This window comes from Parambassis ranga, chromosome 2, assembly GCF_900634625.1.
Source record: "Parambassis ranga chromosome 2, fParRan2.1, whole genome shotgun sequence".
Lineage (NCBI taxonomy): Eukaryota > Metazoa > Chordata > Actinopteri > Ambassidae > Parambassis > Parambassis ranga.
Genome location: NC_041023.1, coordinates 28,551,414 through 28,578,587, shown reverse-complemented (window position 1 = coordinate 28,578,587; position 27,174 = coordinate 28,551,414). Strand labels below are relative to the sequence as shown.

Below are 27,174 nucleotides of genomic sequence, written 5' to 3'. Positions count from 1 at the left end.
TATCAAAAATCTATCCAAATGTAATAGATCAATGAGATAGATGTGGTGTCTCCCCATGTAATTTAAGCCATATGTATCTCACTTTTTCTAAACTACATACTTTTTTTCCACAATTCTTTCAAAAATATTGGAAACCCAAGTTATAGTGGATCCCTTTTAGCTGTGTTTGGACTTCCAACAGGCTCCAGAGTCCATAATCAAACACACTCAGAATTACTATCCTTTACCTCTCTATTGGCGAGGCGTTGTATCCTCCTTCACTGGAAAGACCTCAAACCACCTTCTGTGTGTGTGTTCTGTGTGGCCTCCACATGCCTGTATGACCTCCCTACAACACCTGGGCATGCTCCCGATGAGGCAGTGGATGCTCTCCTGAGGGATCTCTTCCCAGACCTGGATTAAAGCATCAGTCAATTCCTGGACAGTCTGTGGTGCAATGTGGCAGGGCTCTAGAGTGCGACCATTTTGGGCGCACATGCGACCCAATTTCTCAAAGGTGCAACCAAAAAATATCAGAGGTCGCACTGGTACGACCAGCTGTAAGAGGGAGATACATTCTCCGCGACTCTCAAAAGTCTCCAACAACAGACACACAACAGGCCCATATCGTGGTCTCAACCAATCAGAGACGGTGAAGGGCGGGACCTCCGTGTGTGTATCTTTGAAAACGTGTCTGCTGCGGTCAGCCGAGACCGAAAATTCATAAGAAGAACGCGGACATATGCTGCGCAGAGCTGATGCTGTGTGCTAAAGCTTGTTCCATACTGCACGAGAACAGAGAGATCTGTTCATGTTACCGAGGTGACGAGAACAAAGTCCGTTTCGGCCCGGACTTTTTAAAATGTGTGTGCAGAACTCATGCGGCCCTCTCACTGTAGCGCGCAGCGCGCGCACACACAGACAGACAGGGTTTAAAGACGTTTCGCTGCAGAAACCGCAGTTTAAGTGAACATGTGCGGAGGAGGAAGAGTTGTTGCTACTATGCGGGTTTTGATAATTTGCTGTTGACCTGAATGAGTGATGATAACGAGCCGGTAATGTTCGAAGAAGGGGGGCGTGACGTGCTCGTAGCATCATAACAGACTGAACAGCAGGTCTGAGGACAGTATCATCTGACCTGTGAGGTTCATCCATGAAGGCTGATTCACTTTGACTGACAGCAGTCAGCTGGTTTTAAGGAGTTATAGAACATGGTTACATGACGAACGCCCATTTAAAAAGTATTATTATCCTGCTATAGTGGACCATTGTCTGCCAGGATGATGTCTGCATACAGCTAAAACTGTAACAGACAGAATGAAGAGTCTGTCAGCTGGAGCTCAGCTTTAGAAAGAGAGGAAGAGAGGTGAGGAAGATGAGAGAAAGAGATACTGTAGCTGCAATAGAAACGTGTTGAAGAAAACAAAATATATATCTCAATCACAACTATTAAATAAATAAAGGTGTATATAATTTAAATAATTTTTAATTCCCATTGCCAGATAGATAAGTGAGGAGCGACAGCCAGAAAATACAGAGAGAACGCAAACAGGGAAATGAAGAGTTCTGTAACTTTGAATCTTCATTATGGATTTCTGACAGGCAGACTTGTTGGCTAGTTTGTCCATAATTTGAATAAGTACTATCGGTACATGTATTTATTTATTTTTATTTACCTGTGTTCATTAAACAAGGTCCAAAGTCAGTTTAGGATGATATGTGATTATTAAGCCTGTTCATATTTCCTAGACATCAATTTTTGGACCTCAGTATTTCTAAAACTTTGGCTACAGCCCTGCGAGGCCCATCAGGTAAACAGTGGATGTAGCTGCAGATGATGAGAGAAGATGAAAAAAACTTCTGCATTAAGAAAGGTGTCAAGTTAAGGCCTTAAAGGCCATAAAATATATGGACAGCATTTAAAAAACAAACTGCTGTGTGATGCGGTGCACCTAACTTGTGTGCCGGTGCACCCAAGAAAAAAAGGTTAGGCGCACCGGTGCAACCAGTGCAAAAAGTTAGTCTAGAGCCCTGTGTGGCATTGGTGGATGGAACGAGACATGGTGTCCCAGATGTGCTTGATTGGATTCAGGTCTGGGGAATAGGCAAGGCCAGTCCATAGCATCAATGCCTTCATCATGCAGGAACTGCTGACACACATCAGCCACATGAGGCCTAGCATTGTCATGCATCAGAAGGAACCCAGGGCCCACTACACCAGCATATGGTCTCACAATGGGTCTGAGGATCTCATCCTGGTACCTAATAGCAGCTACCTCTGGGTAGCAAATGTAGGACTGTGCAGTCCTCCAAAGAAATGCCTCCCCACACCATTACTGCTCCAAAACCGAGTCATTGTTAAGATGTCAAACAGCTAAAATAAACTTTCAGCAGAACTGAAGAAGCCACTTGGGTGAGTGGCGAAACGTCTTAAAAAAACAATCCTTGAGTCCAGTTGCTTCGATTTAAACTCTTGGAAAAGACTGGATGAATGAGAGCATCCACAGATATAGCTGAAATAAACATGTTTATATCCTGGTAAAAAAAAACTGTGTGGTTGCTCATTTGTGGACCTCACTTTTCTGTCAGGCTTAGTGGGTATACATAGGCATTTACACAGAAACTGCAGCAAACACTAACCAACAATGTCCACCTGTTCAACTGCTTGTTAATGCAAAATCTAATCAGCCAATCAGATGACAGTAGCTAGGTGCATTTCTGCATGTGGACGTGGTGAAGACGACCTGCTGAATTTCAAAGTGTTAGGTGAACACAGCGACTGATGTAGTGTTTACTGAGAACGGCCTAAAAAAGGAGAACAGTGAGCAGCACTTCTCTGTTAATGTCAGAGGTCAGTTGTCAGACTGCTTGAAGCTGACATAAAAGACAACAGGAACTCCAATAAGTACTAGTTCTGAAGTCTGCAGAAGAGCATCTCTGAATGTACAACAACCATGAAGCCGATGGACTACAACAGCAGAAGAGCACACTGGGTGTCACTGCTCTGGCAGCTTAGAATCTTCACACCCACTTGTGTAGACCAAGCGAATGAAATCCAGGCAGCAATTTCTCCCTAACACATCTGGTGATGCAAATTAAAAAAGGATTGACATCCTGTGTGGGCTGAGGTTGCTTAATCTGTCTCATTTGCCTGCCCTCTGAAATCCACTGTAAAACGTCTTTCCGAGCCTCATATAACTGCATTAGAGGCATTAAAAGCTAGGAGAATTACACAGTGACATAACAGAATGTGTCAAAATCCCTAGATAACCCATGGTAATATTACTATTACTATAACAGAGGTGTAAAATGACATTGACATTATACAGTACGATGATGACAAAAGACAAAGCAATGTGTGGAGAGATAAGACATTTTGTGTCTAACCTCTGAGTGCTTTCACATTACCAGGGACTTATTCTACCTGCCATTTAAAAGCCATAAAGAGAGGATAAGCCCATCTCTTGTCATTAATGGGAATCTGAACTCGACAGCTGAGTCAATCCTTTTCAAAATCTGCGCGGAGGAGCAAACTGCTGCGGAGATTAGATCTTAACACACACATATGACACATCAGCAGGTGTGGTGTGTAGACAAACACACACACACAGACACACAGACGCCGTCTTTGAACAATAGCTCAGCTAATACCATGTATGTGAAAATGTCAGCTAATGTTTAATGTCTTTAGTCATCAGTGTGGACAAACGTGCTTTGCTTTAAATGCCATGTGAAAAAAAAACCCTCTGTGTGGTCAGATGTGTGTCGGCCACATATCCCCGTGTCCACGGCGGCTCTCCTCCCAGCAGAGCGGCTGCCATTCGCCTCTCTCCCTCCGGCCAGGCTGCTAACCTTTTAGAAAAGGCCACCAGCAAAAACCCCCCACACCCTTCTCCCTTTTCTTTCCTTTCTTCTTGGTTTTCTCTTCATATCCGCTTCTCCCTTTCTTCCCACTGCCCCCTCCCTGACCTTTTCCTCTCTCATTTTCTCTTTTACCTTCTTAATTAGGTCTCTCTCTCTCTCTCTCTCTCTCTCTCTCCATTAGCCAGCCCTTCAACTGCATCTCTCTCCATCCCCATGTGACCTTTTTTACCTCTCTGCTCTCCTCTTTCCTCCTTCCTCTTCCTCTCCTTGCACCAGCCCTTCCTTCCTTTCACCTTAGATTGCACGGCTCACTGATGTTTGCACACTTCTGCTTTAGGGAGGGTGGGCAAACACATTCAATCTTTTAAAGGCTATAAGCTAAACCTAGTGCAACTGAAAGGTCCTGAAAATAAAAGGAGTGTGTTCAAGTTTTTTAGGCACAACGATTGCTAATGGTTTTGCATATCAGCATGACCCTGAAGTTGACCTTTTGATCTCCAGGTTTTACTCAATCCTTACTTGAATCTGTCCAAAAAAAATTCATCAAGAGCGTTCTAAGACATCTTACACAATAAGTTGAATTATGGGTAAAAAAAATTATGACAATGACCAAAAGACACAAGTTGTGGGTCATCGTTTCATATCTCTCTTTTTCACAGAAGCCCAGTTGAAAGCATCATCAAATCATCTTTATGTTTATAAGTTAGTACATATTAGGGATGTCCCGATCCGATCACGTGATCGGAAATCAGGCCCGATTACGTGATTTCAGACTCGATCGGAATCGGACATTACCTCCCGATCAGGACTCGGATATATATTTATCAGGGCTGTCAAAGTTAATGCCTTCTATGCAAGGTGGCTCTGTGTCTTGTAGTGTAGGGGTATGACAGCTGCTTTTGGCGTGAGAGGTCCTGGGTTCGAGACTTCAATGCTGCGTGTGTGAAATCTCCCAGTGTGGCGGTAGCGCGACACACACACACACACACACAGACACACACACACACAGGTTTTGCTGCAATGAGTGCCTTTATAGAGAGTCCGGAAAGTATCGGATCGGGACTCGGTATCGGCAGATACTCAAAATCAAATGACTCAGACTCGGACTCGAGGGCAAAAAAACCTGATCGGGACATCCCTAGTACATATGGACGCTATCGGTATCCAACAGTGTCAAGGACTAAAAAATTCCCTCACCTGTACAGAAGTATTATGGTAACAACTTAAGCTGGATCCATACTCCGCGAGACAAAGAGCGGAGAACGCGCTCCACGGGTGGTAAGAGATACAAAAAAAAGGTCTTTTCCGCACTGAGGTACCATACTCCGCGAGACGCGTGTGTGCAGAACTCCTCATACGGCCCGCCCACTAAACTATAAGGAAAGACTTTACTGAGTTTTTTAACACACCACAAGGACTTGTGCCATGGCAAGAGGGCATTATACAGAGAGGGTGCCTGCAACAGCGTGAGATGTCCGGCGATGAGTTGTGAAAATGCGACATTAAAAGTAACAATAGCAAAGATTCAGTGTTTGTGCCTTTATGACCACATTTGCACATCTACTGTGTTCCAATGTGCCTGCGATACTTCAAACTGTCCGGTGATGAGCTGTGAAGATGCGACATTAAAAGTAACAATAGCAAAGATATACAGACATTGTTAACGAGCCTATTATGCCCGGGTATGTAGGAGTATATAGAATGGTAATAACAGTCACCATCTGGTATGTGTGAATGGCTGTCTGGAGTTATTGGTGACAAATCACCCTGACTTGCCTTTCTTTCTTTCTTTTATTGCTCATCATGCAAAACCAGTATGGTCTTATCTAAATCTGTTGAATCAGTGCTGTTTATACACCTACCTATATACCTGGAGAGGCTCTTGCGCTTCTCCACTTTCATCACGCCCACAATAAATTCCGACCAATCGCAGCATGGTTGCCGCACAGCCTTGAAAGACAAAGTTCGGCCCGGACCCTGTGCACAGGAGTGCGGATCAGCGGGCGGTCAGAGACAAAAAATGACGTCATTTTGTGGGCGTAACGTCTGCAGGGGGGGAAAATGTCTTTGTCTCGCGGAGTATGGATCCAGCTTTAGGGTTAGGTGCCCAAGGACACAAGGGGGATCGACCCACCGACCTTCAGGACAATTGTGTCTACCACCCCATGGACAACAAACTTAGGTGTGGAAGACAACAAGGAGTTATATGCAGCAAATCAAGTCCCCAAAAACTTTGGACTAACAGTCCAGTTACTACAGGGGAAAGATTTTTTATCTCACAAATTGTCCCCCAACCAGCTTGTCCTGGGGGATCCCCAGTGACGACCAGGCCACAATGGGAGCCTTTTGGTTATCGCCCATATAACTCTATGACTGTAGGTGGCAGTGGGGATTCCTAACTAGGAGGCTCCTCTCCATGCGAAGGAATGGTGGCTATGTTCCGAGCAAGTCTTTTTTTCCCCACTCTCAAACCTCCAGATCTTTTTGTTTGTTTTGTAGACACTACAATCTGTTCAGCCTGAACAAGATTGCACCTTTTTTATCATTTCTTTTACTTGTCTTGACTGCACAATGTAAAAAATGTTACTCATTTTCAACTCAAAAAAAATAAGGCAACATTTTCCACTAGTTAGTTCCATTAGTTTAGTGAACTTCTTGGAATTTTAAGTGGGTAAAAATCTGTATTATCTCCTTTAGTGATGCTAAAAAATAAAAAGTAGAGTCTAGAAGAAAAGCAAATCATTTCAGTTTAACCAAACTGAAAGAGAAGAACATTTAAATAAAACATTTTAAATTTTTGATTTGAATTAGGCTAATTCATGTACTCCCATTAATTTAGACAAATTATTTATGCAATCCACTTCAAAACATTAGTTAGCATTGCTATAACTTTAACAAATGAGGAAAGAGCGGTAATAGTTTCCAAAGTTTATTACTGTATAATAGTTTCCATATACATACAACAGATTGCCATGATCAGTAAGCACAGGAGTTCCTTCAATGACGATGCTCACCACAGACAGATCTGCATTTTCAAGTCCTCCTGGACATGGGTCTCCATTTTTCCCTGTGTGACATCAACAGAAAAATAATCAGCAACAGAGAACAATGTTCACACACACCTATACAGCAGTAGCCTATACATATTTATGCATTTTTATGATACCACGCTGCACAGAGAGAGACATGCTTAAATATATGATGTCCTCATCTTTTGTGAACATGCAGGGACGACAGTGACTACAAACCCAGCAGTAAGCGAGGAAAATAGTTACTTACATGTGTTCCGTGTTGTATGTAGCCCTCAAAGACTCCACACAAACCCTAACAGTTGGCGCTGCTCCGGTGTAGGTGACAATGAGGAACGGTGCCGTTGGGCTGCGGGTGGGCGGGTCGTGACGTTTTACTTCGGATATAGACAATTAAATTGAGTTCTGTAGAAGCAATTTATTATTGAAGTTCAGTAAAATCAATTTTATGATAGATAATATTAAGTAACCAAAACATTTACACTTTTTACTTATGTGCAACTTAAATAAATTCACAAAGAAAAGGGAATTAATTTACTGGAAGAAATATACTTAAAGTCCTATAGATAACAGCATTGAAGGGTTTTTACAGTGCAGGCTAACTTATGTGATTGAATGAGCCCTTTACAGCCTCTCTCTTTCTCTCACAGAGCTAAAAATAAATCAGGATCGAAACATCACTTTCCATCCATGACAAACTCTCCATAATAAGCGAACCAATGTAAGAGGATCAGGTGTGTGCTTATACACCCCTACGGTGACACATTTTTGTCAGAGAATGAATTCTTACATTGTGCATGGAAATAATCTGACAGTGACACACGAGAAACAGATGGGGCATTTGCACCTTTCCATCTGATGAGGTATGATAATTACACTTTTTTTCATCATGTCTTGAAAGCAGTCTAGACATTTGACTTCCATCATGGTCTTTCTCTCATGGTAATTATCAGCTTTAGGTTGAACACATTTTATGGCAAAAAAAGAAACATGAAAAACAGCTTCAAATTAATTAAGACATAGGCTGTAACACATATGAGACTACTGCAGATTATAAGGTGTGGCTTAGGCCTGCACGATATATTGAAAATGTTTCTTATTGATATTGATATCGCAAAAGATTCCTTAAACTGCAATAATTTCCACCTTCAATGCATTTACTTTAATTGCAGCGGGAGGACCGGGAGCAAGAAGACGTCGGCTTTTCTTCGAGGCGGCTGTATTGCTGTATGCGGTTCTCCCGAGTGCCGACTGTTTGCGTTGTTTAGTGTGTGCCTTGTGCTTCGTTTGTATAAGCAGTTGGATTCGTGTGTGGCTAGCGCTACGCTGAGGCTTTGTTTTGTTTTCTGTTAAACCCTAAACACCCTGCTGTTTTCTTTTCTGTTACCTGCCTGCTTTTGTTATTTGGTTATTAATTGTTTTATTTTATTTTTTCCATTAAACTCCTTGTTTAACCGATTCCACATGGTTTTATGTTACTTCCCCCTTCCCTGGCAGAGCTGGGTCATAACGCATGTGAACCCATATTGCCCCTTTTTTCCTGATGTAATAAGCGGAGGCATGTCCAAGGGTCAAGCACATGTTAACGGTGGAAGGGAGTGACAGTGGAGGACGACGGGGATGATGGAGGTGAATTTGTGGCTAAAACGAACAGCACATCTGGCACTTGAGAATATTTGGGATACAGGACAGACGACATGTTACAAACCGTGCAAGCATGTTCATGCATAAATGTATCCTGTTGCAGCCTGACCGTTACTAATAAAGGGAAACATTAATTGAGCATGTTGAAAATGATTTCCAGGAGTAACACACATCACAACAGACTAGCACGCTAACTAGCAGGCTAGTTTTCCTTTACAAATTCACTAATCTGAACTTAATTATTTTGAACAAACGAACGAAAAACGCAACAAAACTCAACAATTTTATAGTGATCAGTATGTTTTATTTAGACTATATGTGCAATGTGTGGCAGTGTTAATTTTGTCAACGATAACCTTAACAAAAACTTTTCATTGACGAATTTGTGACGATAACGTAACTTTAAGAAGCTCTGACAACGCAAATTAAAACAAAATCTCTGCTCATTGTGAACTGACGAGTAAAAACACGACGAAAAAGACGGTGCTTACCGACCGGACAATCTGGGTTACAGCCATCCTCCCTGATTGCTTTACTTTTTAACCAATTAGTCATCTTAACTCAGATGTGAACTCTCAGTCTGTCCTTCTGATTGGATGACCTGCCGTCCGGTGGCGGAGCTCCTCCAGTTATGTACGCTATGAGTGACAGGCATCATGATGAGCAGATCTTAACCTGTGCTGCAATTTGACAAGTGGAGAGAGGATTTATGGACACAGTCCTGTTACCTTCCAGCTGAACGACACACTCAGACACGTGAAGGCCCCCACCCTGTTGTTAACCATCCCTGTTCTGCTTCCTAACCGTGGTCGGGGAACACAGCGGAGATCCTAACTCCATGGGTGTTGAGGTGGCGGCACATGAAAAGAATGGGCCTTTATTTTTGGACTGCACCTTAAATAAACACACACTAACGTTCTCTGTCTGCTCCAGTGGCTGTGACGTTCATTCACTCTCCCTGTACATACACACACCACTCCTGCGGGCTCGTTTACAGCGGCGCACCGTCACCGCACGCACACTCACTCACACATGTTCATACACTGAGCTGCCTGGACTACATATCAGAGCTAGACATCCCACAGCACTGTAATGAAGAGCTTTGGAAGAACATGGTTATATATTGCACTTTTTCCATCAGGCCTTAGACATTATTATCAAAGAGTATATGCTACATTCTTATTTTATATGACTTTAATTAATTAAATTAATTAAGAAATTAAGAAACCTTTATTAGTCCCACAATGGGGAAATTGATTAAGGCAACCCAGCAAAGAGCGCCATACACCAGTGAGTACACTGGAGGCTATGCGGGTAAAGTGCCTTGCCCAAGGACACACAACAGTGACTAGGGAGGAGTTGGGATCGCACCACCAACATTCCAGTTATTGGACAACCCTGCTGCCCAACTGTATATGACTATACATAGTTATAGGCATGCTTACAATGAAGTGTTTACTACCAAATAATTTAGAAAATCTATTTTCTATCTGTAACGAACTGTCAAATTAAAAAGACTAAATTGGGACTAAAACTGATTTTCCACTGACTAAATTTTAACTAAAAGTACACTAAACTGAAAGACTAAAATGTGACTTTAACCAAATCCAGACTTTGGTGAGTGACTAAATCCAAAATGAAATGAAAAACTCTTGTTAAAATTAACACTGATGGTTGGAAAACCGACAGACCGGACAGACAGCACGTGGTCTCACGATTTCACTCTGGGATATCCGCTAATGACTGAATTCTACTGTTTGTTTCCAAATCCCTGCCAATCAAAAGGGGTTCAGCAGTTTAGACAGTTCCACCAATCATCATCCATTTACCTCCAGAGATGCTTAGCGTCCGAGAAAATGACTATTTTCTGCATTTATCCAATGAACACATGGTCTTACTGCTTTCCAAATAAGAGCACCAAATTCATCTGAGAACATAACAAAATGTATTATTAATAAATAAACGCTCGCGCAAAGCCGCCTAGTCAAACACGGTAAAACATTCAACCAACTGCAAGCCAAAGCTCGTTTCTCACACCGACGCCCAGCAGCACAACAATCGCCTTTTTTCTTCATACAGAAGGCAGTTAGTCTCTTACATTATTACTAGAGGAAGAATCTTAATCTGTTTAGTTGAGAGACGTGTTCACCTTGGGGGCTATGTCTGAGCTGTATGGAGTATGAATACTGATAAGAAGCCAAAGAGTGGCATTGAATTAGATAAAAAGTGCTGTTTGAGAACAACACTGTAAAACCCAACATTACATCTCAACAAAGGAAATAATTTAACATTACTCAATCTTGGAAAAAAGTTGTACTTACTCGTTTTGATGAATTTTATCAACTCACAACTGAATTGCTGAATAATAATAACTCAGATGTTCTGAGTCCAGTTAAATGTTTGAGCCTTTTAAGTATTAAAGACTTAGATTTCATTGTGTTGCAATGATGCATTTTGGGGAAGTTGCACCAAATGCATGTACATTTCTTCTACAAAGATCCCCCAGACTCCTCATATAATAATAATAATAATAATAATAATAATAATAATAATAATAATAATATCACATTTGTAATGCTTCTCTACTTGTTGCAAAATAGCATTTTTGCCTTGTAACATAAAAAAAAAGTTAACCTGACACATTTTATTGTTTCCTGAAATAGATAATACACAAAGTGGGGCTAAGAAAATGACAAACAATCTTTGCTGCCGTTCGTGTTTAAATTCCCTCTGAACAAACACTACTAGCCAGTGGACGCACAAGTGCACATGTTGAGCTCTCTTTAGTGCTTCTCACAAATAACCTTGAGTTACATAACAGCAAAAAAAAACCTGAGGACTGGTGCCACACAAAGCACATCGTTCATATCCTCATCATACTCCTGTATTGACTCCTATGTTGCCATTGGAAACTGCGACAGATGGCTGATAGGATTGTGATGAAGATCCCTGGAGTTGAGTGCAATCAGTGCTATCAGTAAGGTGAAGTAAGAATTATAGAATAGAAATAATTTTTCACTTCATATACACTTCTCCATATCATCATCATCATCATCATCATAATCCAGTACAGTTAGCCACACTTTAACACCCACAGTCTCATATAGTGTTCATAACAAGGCCAGTGACTGGCTGTCAAATAGTGATCACGGAGGCTTCTAGGCCTGCTATTAATGGTACATTACAGAGAAGGTGTGCTGGTTTCAACATTAGCACTTAGCAGCTAGATTGTCATTACCACATGTACTTAAACCTTGCCAGTATAATGGTACATAGCTATCCACATTTATGATGCATTAAGTGGTTAGTAGGTTCATCTGAGAATTAATTAATTATTAGGCCAAGAGGCTGGATATTTAATCATATAGTCTGAAAAAAAACATGAACATGAGCAGTCAACAACATTTCCATGGTTTCACCACAGACCCTAGGTATCACCATACACCATAGATATCTAGCAGACATGGAAGGAAGTGACAATTTTCCATAGGGGGTTATTAAATTGCTTTTAGTCCCTGGATGCCTCCCTGGAGAGGTGTTCCGGGCATGTCCCACCAGGGGGGAGACCCAGGACACGGTGGAGAGACTACCACATTCACACTGGGGATATTTATCCAGATTTTTCTGAGTGTGAATCCGGCTGTATCCAGTTTGATTTCAATCCGGCTAGATCCACCTCTCTGAGGCTCTTGGCTCAAATGTGGCTTAGGTCTGAACGCAAATGTGGCTATCGAATCCGGCTAGAGCTTGGGGTAGTGACATTGCACTTCCGGGTTCACAGGAACAGTGTCCGGTTTCGTACATAAGCCAGGCGTAAACATCCGTTGAACAGGTTTTTTTTTTCCATCATGGCTGGAAAGGAGTCGTCTTCATGCTGGACTGCTGAGGACATGAGATGTCTGATCTCTCTGTTTGGAGACTGGGAGACACAGAACAAGCTGGGGGGAGTCTACCGAAATCAGAATGTTTTTGAGGAGCTCGCCACAGCACTGGCTGGACATGGCTTCCGAAAGGCGGCTAGCCAGTGCCGCGGAAAAATAAAAAACCTAGGCTAAATACAAGCAGTTCCGGAACCACAACTTAAAGAGCGGCAGGAATCGCACAACTTGTCCCTTCTTCGAGGAAATGGACGCGATCCTGCGGGACCACCCCAGCTCCCAGTCTAAAGTTATGCTGGATAGTGCCGTATCGGTCGGAGATGGAGAGACTCTATTGTCCGACGGGGACAGCGAGGAGGACATCAACGGGCATGAAAACAGCACTCAGTATGTTTTGAAACTTTAAACTCAAACTGTTCTTGTTTTTATAGGTACGCGTTGTATACGGTACCTATAAAACGGTATTGTTGCTTACAGATAACTTGGATAACATGGACATGAGCTTCCAGGGTGCAAGTTTACCAGAGCCGCTATCCCCACAAAGCAGCGAGGTTGACTTTGCTAATGTCCACTCACGGTCCTTGACACCGTGCTCCTCCATTATCGTCCCGTCTACCTCCAGTGGACCCTCACCACCAAGGAAAAGGAAAGCATTGTAGCATGGTGGGTGCACTTTAATTTTTGTATACGTATATATGTTATATACACACAGTACTGCCAATATGTTTGCTAGTGCATGCGAGGAGGACAAGAAGCTCCACCTCGAGCTTCAAGCACAGCAGCATGTGCACAAGATGACCTTGCTGCAGCAAATTCTACGTGCGCTTGCTCCAAAACCCCAGCTGCAGCAGTCCCATGCTTTCCCTGTTCACCAACAACAGTCCCACGGCTACTATGCCCACCAGCACCAGCAGAATGTCCAACACAGTCATCTGCAGGCAGACAACCAATGCTGGCAGAGATCTGCCCCATCCACTGGACAGCAGCACCAGGGAGCCTCACAGGGCCAGATGGAGCAGGAGGGAGAGAGAAACCTAACAAACTTGTGACAGGTTTTTTGCACTACATTTAATTTGCATGTTTGTAAAAAAAGTGGCACAATAAAAAAATTAGTTTGACCTTTTATTGCATTCAGAGCACGTTTTTCCCCATACATTTACACTTCCAGGCCATCCCACATTGATATTCACAAAGCTGTGGGAAAACATAAAAACACAATATGTTATGTCAGATAGTGCTTAAGTTTTTACTATGTGGCCAGATAACTGTAAACAACAAAGAACTCAATACCCACCAGTAGAATGGGTCCACGACGGCTTAGAGAATGACAGAGTGCCATCCTTTCCTGTTGAAGCAGTCTGTGTGGTTTTCCTTTGGAGCTATGACCGGAATGTGGGTACCATCAATGGCGCCACCACACTGGGGGAACCACCATCTGTCCCACTACTACCATCGAGTCTCCTCGTGGTAACTTGATGTAGCGGTCTCTCAGAAGGTGTACGCATTACATACTTCATGTACAAATGTACATATGGATGACTTGCCGACGGCGAACAAATGTGAGAGAGTCCTGTAGTCACAACCTGTAGAAAGGTACCATAACGTTACTGCCACGCGCTTTGAGACAGATACGGCTGATCTTAGCCGTGTGTTTGTCCGAAACAACCGTGACTGTAACTGTTTACAAATAAAGTTAAAGGTGTGTTTCCTCATCGGAAGTTTGCAATCCAGTCCACGTCGGTAAACGATGCAAGCACAATGTGATCCCACCAGTCTCCGCTGCGTTTCTGTGCCCATAGCGTCCTCTGCACTCTGTCGTTTATTGCGGATGCAATGGCGAGGCAAGCAAACATTACTCTGCTGCGGTGCCTTCTCGTCAAAAACATTCGCTGGGTGTGTTCTCTTCCAAGGTTGCAGATGTTTCTTCACAAAAACACTACCAAAAACAGGCTGCGTATCTCTTTCTATCGAGGTTCCAGCCATCTTGAACGTCCAAAACAAACAGCGTGACGCATGCGCACATCCTCACATACTCCGGCCTGAATGGGGCCTGTTTTTTATGATGCGACCCCTAGCAGTTTGGGGGACAACAAACAAGCCAGATTAAGCCAGATTGAGTGCGGACACGAGTGATTTGAAAATAGGTCAGCTTAAAGGCTATCTGGATTCAATCCTACTCTAGCTGGATTGACTTTCTCCTGTATGTCTCTCGGCTGGCCTAGGAACGCCTCCAGATTCCCTTGAAGAGGTAGAACATAGGTTCTCAATGTGCGGCCCGCGGGACAATGGCGGCCCACAGAAAAATTTGTTTTTAATTTCATAAAAATGAATTATATGAATTTTTGTTCATGTGTGCATGGAGCAGAGCACAGGTATAAGTGGAGTGGTTGGTGAGAATGGACAGGGGATGTTCTGAAGCAGGAATGTGTGTAACACTCTTCACAGGGCTCTCAGCGCACATCATGGTCACACACACAAAGGTTTTGGAGACTTTTGGAGATGCTGCTACTGCTACTGGTATTTCATGGCTTTGCCTGTTTTCCCAAATATCTCTTAGCTTCATACATGTTCACCTGAACTGCTGCTTTTGCCGATGATTAGCAGCAAAATAGCGGCAAAATCTGTATGTGTGTATGAGTGGACATTCAGTGCGAATTATTGTTAATTTGACACACCAAGGGAAGAACACACACCCGTCAAAAATTGTTTTGGAGGGGACTGCACCTAAAGCTTTTCCACCAGGGGTGTAGCAAGCTTTATAAAAGTGTGGGGAATGAGGTTTCGGGTGCGGGTATCTAAGCAAGACTGAAGCTGAACGTAACTAAATGTGTTTTATACACCTGTCTTATTTATGACATATAGACTTTACCAGGACATTAAATGTTCTGCTTGCTATCACTATCAGTGCATACAGCTATAGCTTAGTGTGTCTGAATCACACTGCATTGTCTACATACACTGAACAAAAATATAAACGCAACACTTTTGTTTTTGCTCCCATGTTTCATGAGATGGACTTGAAGATCTAAACTTCATTCCAGATACACAATATTACCATTCCTCTCAAACATTGTTCACAAATCTGTCTAAATGTGTGATAGTGAGCACTTCTGCTTTGCTGAGATAATCCATCCCACCTCACAGGTGTGCCACATCAAGATGCTGATCTGACATCATGATTAGTGCACAGGTGTACCTTAAACTGCCCACAATAAAAGGCCACCCTGAAATGTGCATTTTGTTTCTGCTTTATTGGCGGTCTGGGGACTCAGAACCAGTCAGTATCTGGTGTGACCACCATTTGCCTCATGCAGTGCAACACATCTTCTTCGCATAGAGTTTATCAGATTGTCTATTGTGGCCTGTGGAATGTTGGTCCACTCCTCTTCAATGGCTGTGCGAAGTTGCTGGATATTAGTGGGAACTGGTGCACGCTGTCGTATACGCCGGTCAAGCACATCCCAAACATGTTCAATGGGTGACATGTCCGGTGAGTATGCTGGCCATGCAAGAACTGGGACATTTTCAGCTTCCAAGAATTGTGTACAGATCCTTGCAACATGGGGCCGTGCATTATCTTGCTGAAACATGAGGTGATGTTCATGGATGTATGGCACAACAATGGGCCTCAGGATCTCATCACGGTATCTCTGTGCATTCAAAATGCCATCAATAAAATGCACCTGTGTTCTTCGTCCATAACAGATGCCTGCCCATACCATGACCCCACCACCACCATGGGCCACTCGATCCACAACATTGACATCAGCAAAGCGCTCACCCATACGACGCCACACACGCTGTCTGCCATCTGCCCTGAACAATGTAAACCGAGATTCATCCGTGAAGAGAACACCTCTCCAACGTGCTAGACGCCATCGAATGTGAGCATTTGCCCACTCAAGTCTGTTACGGCGACGATCTGGAGTCAGGTTAAGACCCCGATGAGGACGACGAGCATGCAGTTGAGCTTCCCTGAGACGGTTTCTGACAGTTTGTGCAGAAATTGTTTGGTTATGCAAACCAATTGTTTCAGCAGCTGTCTGAGTGGCTGGTCTCAGACAATCTCGGAGGTGAACCTGCTGGATGTGGAGGTCCTGGGCTGGTGTGGTTACTCGTGGTCTGCGGTTGTGAGGCCGGTTGGATGTACTGCCATATTCTCTGAAACGCCTTTGGAGACGGCTTATGGTGGAGAAATGAACATTCAATGCACGAGCAACAGATCTGGTTGACATTCCTGCTGTCAGCATGCCAATTGCACGCTCCCTCAATGCTTGTGGCATCTGTGGCATTTTGCTGTGAGACAAAACTGCACATTTCAGGGTGGCCTTTTATTGTGGGCAGTTTGAGGTACACCTGTGCACTAATCATGATGTCAGATCAGCATCTTGATGTGGCACACCTGTGAGGTGGGATGGATTATCTCAGCAAAGCAGAAGTGCTCACTATCACACATTTAGACAGATTTGTGAACAATGTTTGAGAGGAATGGTAATATTGTGTATCTGGAATGAAGTTTAGATCTTCAAGTCCATCTCATGAAACATGGGAGCAAAAACAAAAGTGTTGCGTTTATATTTTTGTTGAGTGTATAATATATATAACCCTAACCTTACATATCACATTTTGTATTTTTCATTCTATATAGATGAAAATAATTAATTTCCCTTCAATAGGACAGTGATATTGGCTTTGACAGCAGCCTAAAAACTATGAGCTAACACGGCATGCCATAAAACACTACAATTTAAATGAACCCTTTAAATGTGTTCACTTTACTACAGAAAAAAGTGGATATCGGCACCATAAATCTGTATTTTCTATGCAAAATAAATATGAATATATTAATCAATACAATTCATAAAAAAACACATCATTATAATTTTCTAGATATAAAAATGTTGTTTTCCCTATGACATATATGTGTGTGTGTGTGTGCCTCAAATGATGAGTAGAAGAAAATAGAGAAAAATATGGTACTTTATGATTTATTACAAAAATCTGTGATCTGTTTTTGACCATTTTTAGACCATTTGATAAATTTTTTAGATTTACAACATCTAATAGATGAAGCAAGGCGTCTGGACTTGTAGAGTTTTCTTGAAGACGTTTCGCTGCTCATCCAAGCAGCTTCATCAGTTCTAACTGTTTGGTGGGGAAACATGGTTTATATGTGGTTATAGACCTACGTGGGCCCCCGAAGTGGGCACTCATCAAAGCCACAAAAACAAGACCCCCCAACAACAAGAAGACGGACAACAACCGGCGGAGAAAGAACATCTCCATTCCATATGTGTCAGGAGTATCAGAGAAACTCCGCAGGATCTTCAACAACCATGACATCCCGGTCCATTTCAAACCTATGACAACACTGAGACAGAGGTTCACCCGAAGGATAAGATTCCCAGGAAGAAACACAGCAATGTGATATATGCAGTCCAGTGCAGTGAGGAATGCTCTGATCTGTACATTGGAGAAACTAAACAACCACTCCACAGAAGAATGGCTCAGCACAGGAGAGCCACCTCCTCAGGACAAGACTCAGCTGTTCACCTCCACCTCAAAGACGAAAGACAATCCTTTGAGGACAACAATGTTCACATTTTAGACAGAGAGGAAAGGTGGTATGAAAGAGGAGTCAAGGAAGCCATCTATGTTAAGCTGGAAAAACCTTCCCTTAACAGAGGTGGTGGCCTCAGACATCATCTTTCTACCACATACAATGCAGTGATTCCATCCATTCCCAGGAAGTTTGCACATACTCACAGTAAGAACAAAGGGCTGTCAACCAGTCCCCCTCCGGCAGTTTCATAGTCGTTAGCCAGTCGTTAGACACACCTGGCCCAGTCAGCCAGAATATCACAGGTAAGTATGGAAACATTTAGTGCTATTGTTTTTAAGCTTTTTAAGTTTTTCCCAGACCCACCCACATAGGTCTGTAACCACATATAAACCATGTTTCCCCACCAAACAGTTAGAACTGATGAAGCTGCTTGGATGAGCAGCGAAACGTCTTCAAGAAAACTCTACAAGTCCAGACGCCTTGCTTCAATCTTCTCTACGTATGATGACCTGGATGACTGAGAATCTTCATCAACATCTAATAGATGAATAACTGCATATATCACATTGACTTTTTTTGTAAATAAACATCCTTGTGTTGCCTAAAATCCATCACAGTGAGAGAACACACTTATTTACAGTACTGATATCGAATATATTCTGCAGGAGCTGGTGACAGTTGGTCCAGCAGCAGCAGCAGCAGCAGCAGCAGCAATGACATTAGGTGCTGTTAGGAACTTGCACAGCTGAAAACGGCAACCCTCAACAGCTCGCTCTGTGTGTGTTTTTCTCATTTTGAAATAAAAGCCTTGGCAACAAGCACGTGTGAATCTCGCATCACATCATCTCCACTTGCCAATAAAGATCCTTGCAGCATATGCCACACTGCACGGCAGATTTCACAGTGTCTGCATATACCAGAGAAGAAAAAACACAGGCACACATTCACAGCCACAACACACACATACATACACAGCCATAAAGTCCACAGTTTCATGACTCACCGGAGGAACAGTACCAGGAGTTTAAGGAAGGCAGGCAGAGTGGGAAGAGGAGGAAGAGGAGGATGGCTGCCTATTCTATGGGCTTTGCTCCGGGTGAAGGCAGCAGCGCTGTTTTGTGCGAGTGCAGCTAAACAGCCCTCCCCTCACTGACTGTCTCTCCTCTCCCTGCTCTGCCTGCACTACCACTGCTCATTCAGGCAGATGTGTCAATCTGAAGTGGCATCCTAAGGGGAAAAAATACCACACGTGGCTGCCCTTAGCCTGGAGAATATGTGATTTTATTTAAATACATTAGAGCTGTGATACCTGGCTGTTTTAATCTGTATTGCATAACTCAACACACATACACACAGGGTATCCCTTAAGGGTGACATTGCTCATATGTATATGAGACTATTGTCAATATCTGGACAATAGTCTCATATACATATGAGCAATGTCAGCTAACAAATCACATTTGACTGCAACAACCATCCTCATTACCTGAAAAGGACCAAGGAGAATGTAGTTTTGTTTAGGGATGTCCCGATCCGATCACGTGATCGGAAATCGGGCCCGATTACGTTATTTTAGACTCGATCGGAATCGGATGTTACCTTCCGATCAGGACTCGGATATATATTTATTAGGGCTCTTAAGTTAACGCCTTCTGTGCAGGGTGGCTCTGTGTCCTGTAGCGTAGGGGTATGACTAGGCCTGTCGCGATAAACAATAAATCAATTCATTGCACGATAAGTTTTTCGGCCGCGATAAATGACATTTGGTTTGTTTTCCTCTCTTTCTCTCTCTCTCCCTCTGCCAAAGAGACTGGATGACAAAAGGCGGCACTCCGGTGCGTCGTAGCGTATAAAGGCCGTCGGACTTTATATGGCCCGTGGCTTCTGTCTTAAAATGTGTCAAATCAACAGGTAGTTCTTATTTTTTAACTCATTGTGTGCCGTTTACGGGATGTTCTGAGCAGACCACGGTCAGCTCGCTGTCTGCGTCACAGCGCTGCAGGGCTTGGACGTTACAGCAACACAGAGAGCTGTGAAGCTGCACAACACCGTTTCAACACTTTGCCACAATTCACCACAACACTAAACATGCTCATGTATAGAACCTGCTCTCAGAGAGAGTCCGCGTTGTACGAGTGAAGTTCTCTGCCTTCTCACTGGCGGCACTCGCTGCAGCGCCACCCATTCTAGTTCTCTTGCCCAGTCCTCTTGTGCCATCTCTGCTATCAGTTTCTATGTGTTTCTGTCTACATGGTGGCATTTGTAAAATTCACTGCAGCTGTCTGCAGCGGCCTGATGCGCATACACACATGCAAACGCAAATGCGTGCGCACACAAGCACATGTGCGCACAGGTGAGCCCACTCCCAGAGAGTGCGTGTTGTTTGGCTCTGTTGCTCATGACGTGCTAGTTGGTTTGACTTAACTCCATCGACTATGCTCAGATAAGCCATGGTAATAGGCCTACCACTACTCATAATAATAATATTAACATTAATATTAATATCATTAATAATAACAACAATAATAATAATAATGTTGATGATTGAGGGCCTTTAAGTGTTAAATGTTCTTTAGAAATTAAAGTTTATTGATCTTTGAAAGGGTGTACTTGCATTATATGTCGTTATCATTATATTAGTTCAACATGGTCTCAAAACGACAATATTATCGATTATCGCAATAATTTCTCTTGGCAATTAATCACCCAGCAAAATCTGTTATCATGACAGGCCTAGGTATGACAGTTGCTTTTGGTGCGAGGTCTCGATGAGCTGCTGCGTGTCTGAAATCCTATTTACCGCCTTTATAGAGAATCTTGAAAGTATCGGTTCGGGACTCGGTATCGGCAGATACTCAAAATCAAACGACTCGGACTCAAAGGCAAAAAAACCTGATCGGGACATCCCTAGTTTGGTTGCCTAAACCTCAATGAAACATTGATTGTAAATGGAACAACAAAAGTACGTCAAAAAACACCATCTATTCCTACCTCCAAACTTCTTGGTGCAACCTCAAAGTGCAACCTGACTCTATGAGGTTCCAATATGACTAGAAGAAAACTGGACAAAACATCCCAGGTGGAACTGTCAGTAGACAAGCAGCTAGCCACTGCAAATGTATGCTACGTTCATTAAGCTGTATCTGGATGCTAGCTCTAGCGTTACCATTCTGATTGACTTACTCTTAGTTTAGCTTAGCATGATAGCACTCTAATATAATTTAGTGTCTAAATTATACCAAAGGCCAATTGGAGTGTTATTAGCAGCACAGTCCAACTACTTCTATTCACGAGCCCCTCACTCGCGCCACACATCCACATTCATATAATCTGTTGATTCATTCTCCATCATACACACAGTGAGAAATTGTATGAGTTATGTGAAAAGGGGCTTACCGTCACTTTCAAATGGAAGCCACAGCCAATAGGAGGTGACTAAATATCCCTCCACCGGGAAAAAAATATTGATTCATAAACTTCTAGGCCCTTTTTTGAATGAAATTATATGTAAAAATTATATGTAAAATATATGGGTCGTGTTGATGTGAGCTGTTAAAGCTAAAATGTCACAACATCCAGACAATACACTGATGAGCCATAACATTAAGCCCATTATTATTTTGTGGCTCCCCCCACTTTTTTTTTTTTTGCCAAAACAGCCCTGAGCCATCAAAGCACAGACTCAGTTAGACCTCTAAAGGTGTGCTGTGGTATCTGCACCAAGACATTAGCAGCAGATCCTATAAGATCTTGGACCGGAAGCCTTGTTAAGAAAGTGTTTGGATGCTACCTTTACCATCACCTGTTTGATTTCAATCTTAGTGTAGCTTCACTCATTGTGATAGCATGCTTATTTAGAGAACTATCTATTCAGATAAAATACAGCGAAGTCTGATTGGAACATTATTATTTCTGGTCAGAAATTGACCCAACCCATCGACCAAACAGATCGCGTTTCCCAGTAAGTAACACATATACTGTTATCTTTAGAGGTTTAAAAAAATGTACTTGGATTAACCAGGGGTTAAGGCGGACCATGCCAATGCAAGCGTGGCAATTGGCGAAGCCTGTTAGAGGGACTCAAAACATCTTTTCAAAATCCTAAAATCAGGAATGAGCCTTTGCGTCATCACACACGTGCAAAGAAGTGGATAAATTAAAAATATAATCTTGTGACGGCACCAGAGGTATCACAATGCAATGGATCCTAAAGCCTGGCCAATGTTTAATATTCTTGTAATGTATGAGCTGGTAACTGTTAGATGGTCTGATATCGATCAAGCCCAGAGGGTTTTCTAGCAATCTACATGCAGTCTGGAGTTAAAGTTCTCCTGTCCTTCATTGTAATCACTGTTAAATCTCATTTACATACAAAGAGGATTATGGGATTTAAATTTCAGCCCAGGTGTGAAGATTTCCATGTCATGTGATGTTCAGCTGTGCATGTTTGAAGTGGGAAAGTAGATGCCAGGCCTTGTGCGTGACACGCTTTGATACTATTTTTTCCTGATTATGCGTGTCTTCAGTTGTTAAAGTGTTGTTAAAGTTGTGTGAATCTTTCCCACTACATACTGCTGCCACTTCATGCGTATATATATTTTTTATTTTTTCTTGCCACTTTCAGAACAGATGCCGTGGGTGTAAAGCTTTTAAAATTCAAAGAATGTATGACTCATTAAACATGTATACTGTTTGCTCCCAGCTGAAACCTTACAAACAAGTAAGATAGGTAAAGCCTCTACAAGAAATTTGCCAGATCACAGAGACCGCAGTGGAACAAACGAAGGTTCAACATTAACTCTCTTTTAAGTCAATTTAGAGGGAGTGCTGTAGTGTCTAATACCGTTTCAAAGGCTCTTCCCCTCAGCTCAGTGTAACACTCGGAAGAGGGGAAAAAAAAACTTTGGCTGTGATCAAAGCAGTCCCATCTGGGAATGGTTATATCATCACATTCTGCTACTGTAACATGCTCTAAGCGGCATAAATGGGCCAACCTGCACCAGACTCCAGTTTGGGACCTGCTTTCTTAAGACGCAGAAAGTCTACTGGGAGACAATTGTCATTGAAAGAGCTCCTTGCAGCATGCAGCCCTCCAGGGCTAGGTGGAACAAAAAAAAAATATTCTCAGATCCCCAAAACCCAGCAGTGAGTGTGTGTGTATATATATATATATATATATATATATATATATATATAAATAAAAATCATCCGACATTTAATATTTTATTCTTATTTTGTGCTTCCTAAATAAGAATTTGCATTAAAAAGATTCTCTAAAAAAGTCTAAAAGTGTGTGCTGACGCCCTTACATTAAGCAGCAGATTCTTGGAAGTGGGGCCTCCATGGATTCGATTAGATCCATCACATCCCACATAAGCTGTATAGGCTAGAGATCTGTGGAATTTGAAAGGCCAAGTGCACGCACTTCAACTTGTTGTTGTATTTTCTCAAACCACTCCCACTGTTTCTGTGAAAGGGGCGAATGTAGTCTGCAGCAATGCTAAGCTAGGTGCTACATGTCATGTCAAAGTGTAACGTCCACATGAATGTCAGGACCCAATTTTTTTTCAAGAAGAACATTGCCCAAAGTATCACATTTCCTCTGGTGGGGTTTGCCAGGGTAAGAGAAACACGTGCACCTAGCTATCTATGAGACAGCTTTTAGCATTAATACAATCTGGCCCTTGTTAGCGTCTCTCAAATCCTTCTACTGTGCATCATCTCTGAGGACAAAATGTTCACTTGCTGCCTCATATATCCACCCCACTGACAGGTGCCATGGTAACCAGATCATCAGTGTTATTCTCTTCACTTCACCTCTCAGGAACGGTCCCCTACATCCAGGTATAGCATCCCTGCAACCTTGAGGTACCTTATTCAAAGTTCAAAAGTCTACAGAAGTCTAAAAGCAACTATTGTCATTTTTAATTTTATAACGTCTCTATGTTTTCAAGTGAGAAAGAACTCTGCTTCTTGGAGAAGTTGAGGTGAACTACATATAAAAAAAGGTCTGAATTCTGTCTAGAGAGAAGACTATACTTCTCTGAGAGGATTTTGGCTCGGGCTGCCATCTGTTCCTGTTGAGTTGCTAAATTTAAATAAATGCATGGGGAGTCAAGCAGAACAACACTTCTCCTCTATCTCTACTTCTCACTGCAATGTCTTTTCTTCTTTGTTTTAAGAACCCCCATTCCACGTAACATAACATAATTTGCTCCATCAACAAGCAGACCATGCCAAGCTTGTGATCCGCTAGAAGGATGAAAGTAGGCGAAGAAGAAGAAGAAGAAGAAGAGTGCAGAAGAAGCATACATTGAAAAATACTCTTGACATTTGGGACAAGTGATCTCTTCTTCTTTTTTTGGCCTCCATTTTTTCAACGGAGGGGTAAAAGGCTTTAAAGGTTGTAATGAGCCTTTGAAAGAGTGCCATGCACTTAAAGACTACTACGGTGGATGGAGCACATACCGTGCATTAAGAAAATAAAGGCCACTGTTGAACGGTGCGAGGAGATGACAGGTGGAAAAGGGGGACAGAGTGAAAACACATTAGCCCAAGGGTTTCGAAGGATGTGTTCTCACATCACATTGCTACAAAAAAAACACTCAAACGCTGCTTGTAAAAGCTTTTATTTATTTATTTTGAATGCTGTCACCATGTTGAAGCCAATTCTTGAAGCATAAATATTATTACAAGAACTAAAAAAAGCTAATAGAGGTCACCAGACTTTATCACCCCCACTTATCCTTGCACTCTTAAACCTTGCTTAGGTGCCACTTATTGGCAAGTTCCACCTTTAAGACAAAATTGTATATGTACAGTTAAGGGAAAAAAATTGAACCCTGTTCATTTTTTCCCTTAACTGTATATTTAATATATTTATATTTACTACATTTTTTTTACAATTATTTTTGTGGACTAAATTATCTTCTGCTGTCACAGACCCTATTCCAGGCATATAATAATAATAATAATAATAATAATAATAATTTATTCATCATAATTTATTCTCTTATTTTGAAAATTATTTAAAAAAAAAACAATACCGTTCATTGATTGCTTGTTCGTTGCTGTCAGGCTGTGGTGTTGACAGTGCCAAATATAACCACTATAACCACTAGACCACCAGGAAGAGATAAGCAGAGAGCTACCTGTTGAAAAAGCTGTGAAAGGGCACGTCAGGTCAGTAGAGGGAGGAGAGCGCTATGACTAATTTGTATTATTCATTTAATAAAACATTTGCGCTTTCGTAACTCTCATAACCTAACTCTCCCAATAATCTCAATAGGCAGTTATGTTAAAATGTCCAGGTTTGGGTCTATACAAAAATGGATGATGAGTTTCAAGCTTCCTGCTAGCATGCGAAACAGCTAAGGTTGTCCATATTTGGGATAATCGGACATAAGGACTCGATCACTCCATATAACTGGGTAACTGTTCCATTCAGGTGTGGTTAGTACTAGCCTTCACCCCCCCACTAGGTAGCACAACACTAATGCCTTTACACATAATACAGTATAACACTGTCAACTAGGATCAGCCCAGTCTGCACACCTGCAGCCCCTCATCCCCTGAGGGTCCATTTTACGGTTTTCATCTCAGAGCTCTAGACCTCCCTGACAGCAGACACAAGGTTAAAGAAGAACAAGGTGCCCTGCCTGGTGTGTAGCAGTTAATGGCTTTGCCATGCTCTTCGCACACATTAAATGGCATTTCAGGCCCGTCACGTTTAATTTGTGTTACCGAGACAACAGGCGGTATGTACCTTTATTCTTATCGTTGTGTATGTGTGTAAGGGAAGAGAGGCATGCCTGAGTGTAAAATAAATACATAAACAATGAAATAAATAACATGAAAAAAAAATTTGACCAGAATTTTTAACAATAGCACAAAGAAAATTTTTTTTTACAGCCTATGACCCCTTTTTTTGGTCCATGGCTTTATTTATTTACCCCTTTTTGGTCAATTGGCATAACTTTAGGTCCATAATATTGTATGTAAAAAAATTAATCAATCAATAAAAAGTTATATCTTCCCACCCCCCACCCCTTTTTTGCCATCCATGACTCCATGACTATGTTACTAAGTAAAATGTTTAAAAAAAAATGTTTGCCTTCATTTCGTTCAGGTTCACCAAACCTCAAGAAAATGTGATTTTTGTACTTTTACTCTTCTCTGATATATGTCTCTGATATATACATGGAGCAGCTTTGTAAATGTCTACCTATGCTGGATATGATGAAAAAAAGAAAGAAGCGTACTACAATTCCCATAATGCAAGCTGATAATGTCTTTGCATGAATCGTTACAATATCCTCAGGGTTCTTTTTTATCTTGCATGACAAAGCTCACAGATGGTATTATGCAACTGTTATCACGAAAACTACCCACACAATCTTACTGTGTCAAATTACTGTAGTAGTACCCCCTCAAAATAAGAGTCTGTCAGGGGCCCAGAAAGCTCATTCTCACCATGCACATCTATCATATCACATATTACTGTGTGTGTGTGTGTGTGTAGGCTAATTAGCAGCCAATAAGTACTGTGTGTGTGTGTGTGTGTGAGAGAGAGAGAAAAAAAAAATTAACAACCTCTGACACTCCTTTGTGTTGCTTGGCAACAAAAGGCAGAATCAGTGCACATTCATGACTGTGTGTTAAAGCTTTCTGAGAGCAGCTGCTGCACACAGGAGGAGGGAGGGAACTGCTTTCCTGCAAAATCAGTTGTCTGCTCATATGTCTGCTGAAAAAAAAAAACACATGGACAGGGTCATACGATCCACTGTTCAACAATATTAAACCTGTCTCCCGGTTAAACGTGAAAAGCTTTCCTGGCACCTTTTTGGGCGCACACGGTTGTTTTCTGTGCCATGAAATGCATTTCCTGGCATGAAATGAAGGAAGTGAGTTACAATATTATTACCACTCATTTGAAACACTTTAACAAAGTGCTCCTCCTGCGGAGAGAGAGTGAGAGAGCATTTTGTGACATTATTTCTCCATCCAGTGAGCACGCGTCCTCACGTCTGACAAATTGCTTCACAAGATGTAAGTCGTGCATAAAATAACATGCCAGGAAATTGCACAGACCAAAGAGAGACCTACAGTATGCTGCAGTGGACTGTGTCAATTATGATTCTGGTCTGTCAGAGACAAAGGTGGAATAGCAGCACAATGTTATGCAGGTATTTCAAACTGTTTTTCTAATAGTAATGAT

The 27,174-nt window shown here is 42.1% G+C and overlaps 1 protein-coding gene across 18 annotated transcripts in view; it reads right to left on the bottom strand.

The window, feature by feature from the left end:
* LOC114445680 (pleckstrin homology domain-containing family A member 5-like) overlaps positions 1-27,174 on the bottom strand; it is a 210,827-nt gene that overhangs the window by 70,685 nt on the left and 112,968 nt on the right. Inside the window, exons 4-5 of one of the 18 annotated variants that reach the window (XR_003671706.1) lie at positions 13,689-13,977; positions 13,514-13,588 (exon numbers count right to left, since the gene is read on the bottom strand). The exons of 14 other annotated variants lie outside the window; for them this stretch is intronic. Coding sequence is in view for 1 of the 4 variants with exons in the window: in XM_028420905.1 (XP_028276706.1) it covers positions 7,247-7,277 (31 nt within the window). In the remaining 3 variants the exon portion in view is untranslated. Of the gene's footprint in view, positions 1-7,122; positions 7,278-13,513; positions 13,589-13,688; positions 13,978-27,174 lie in introns of those variants that run through there. 3 more of the 18 variants (XM_028420831.1, XM_028420869.1, XM_028420905.1) reach the window with 3 other exon arrangements.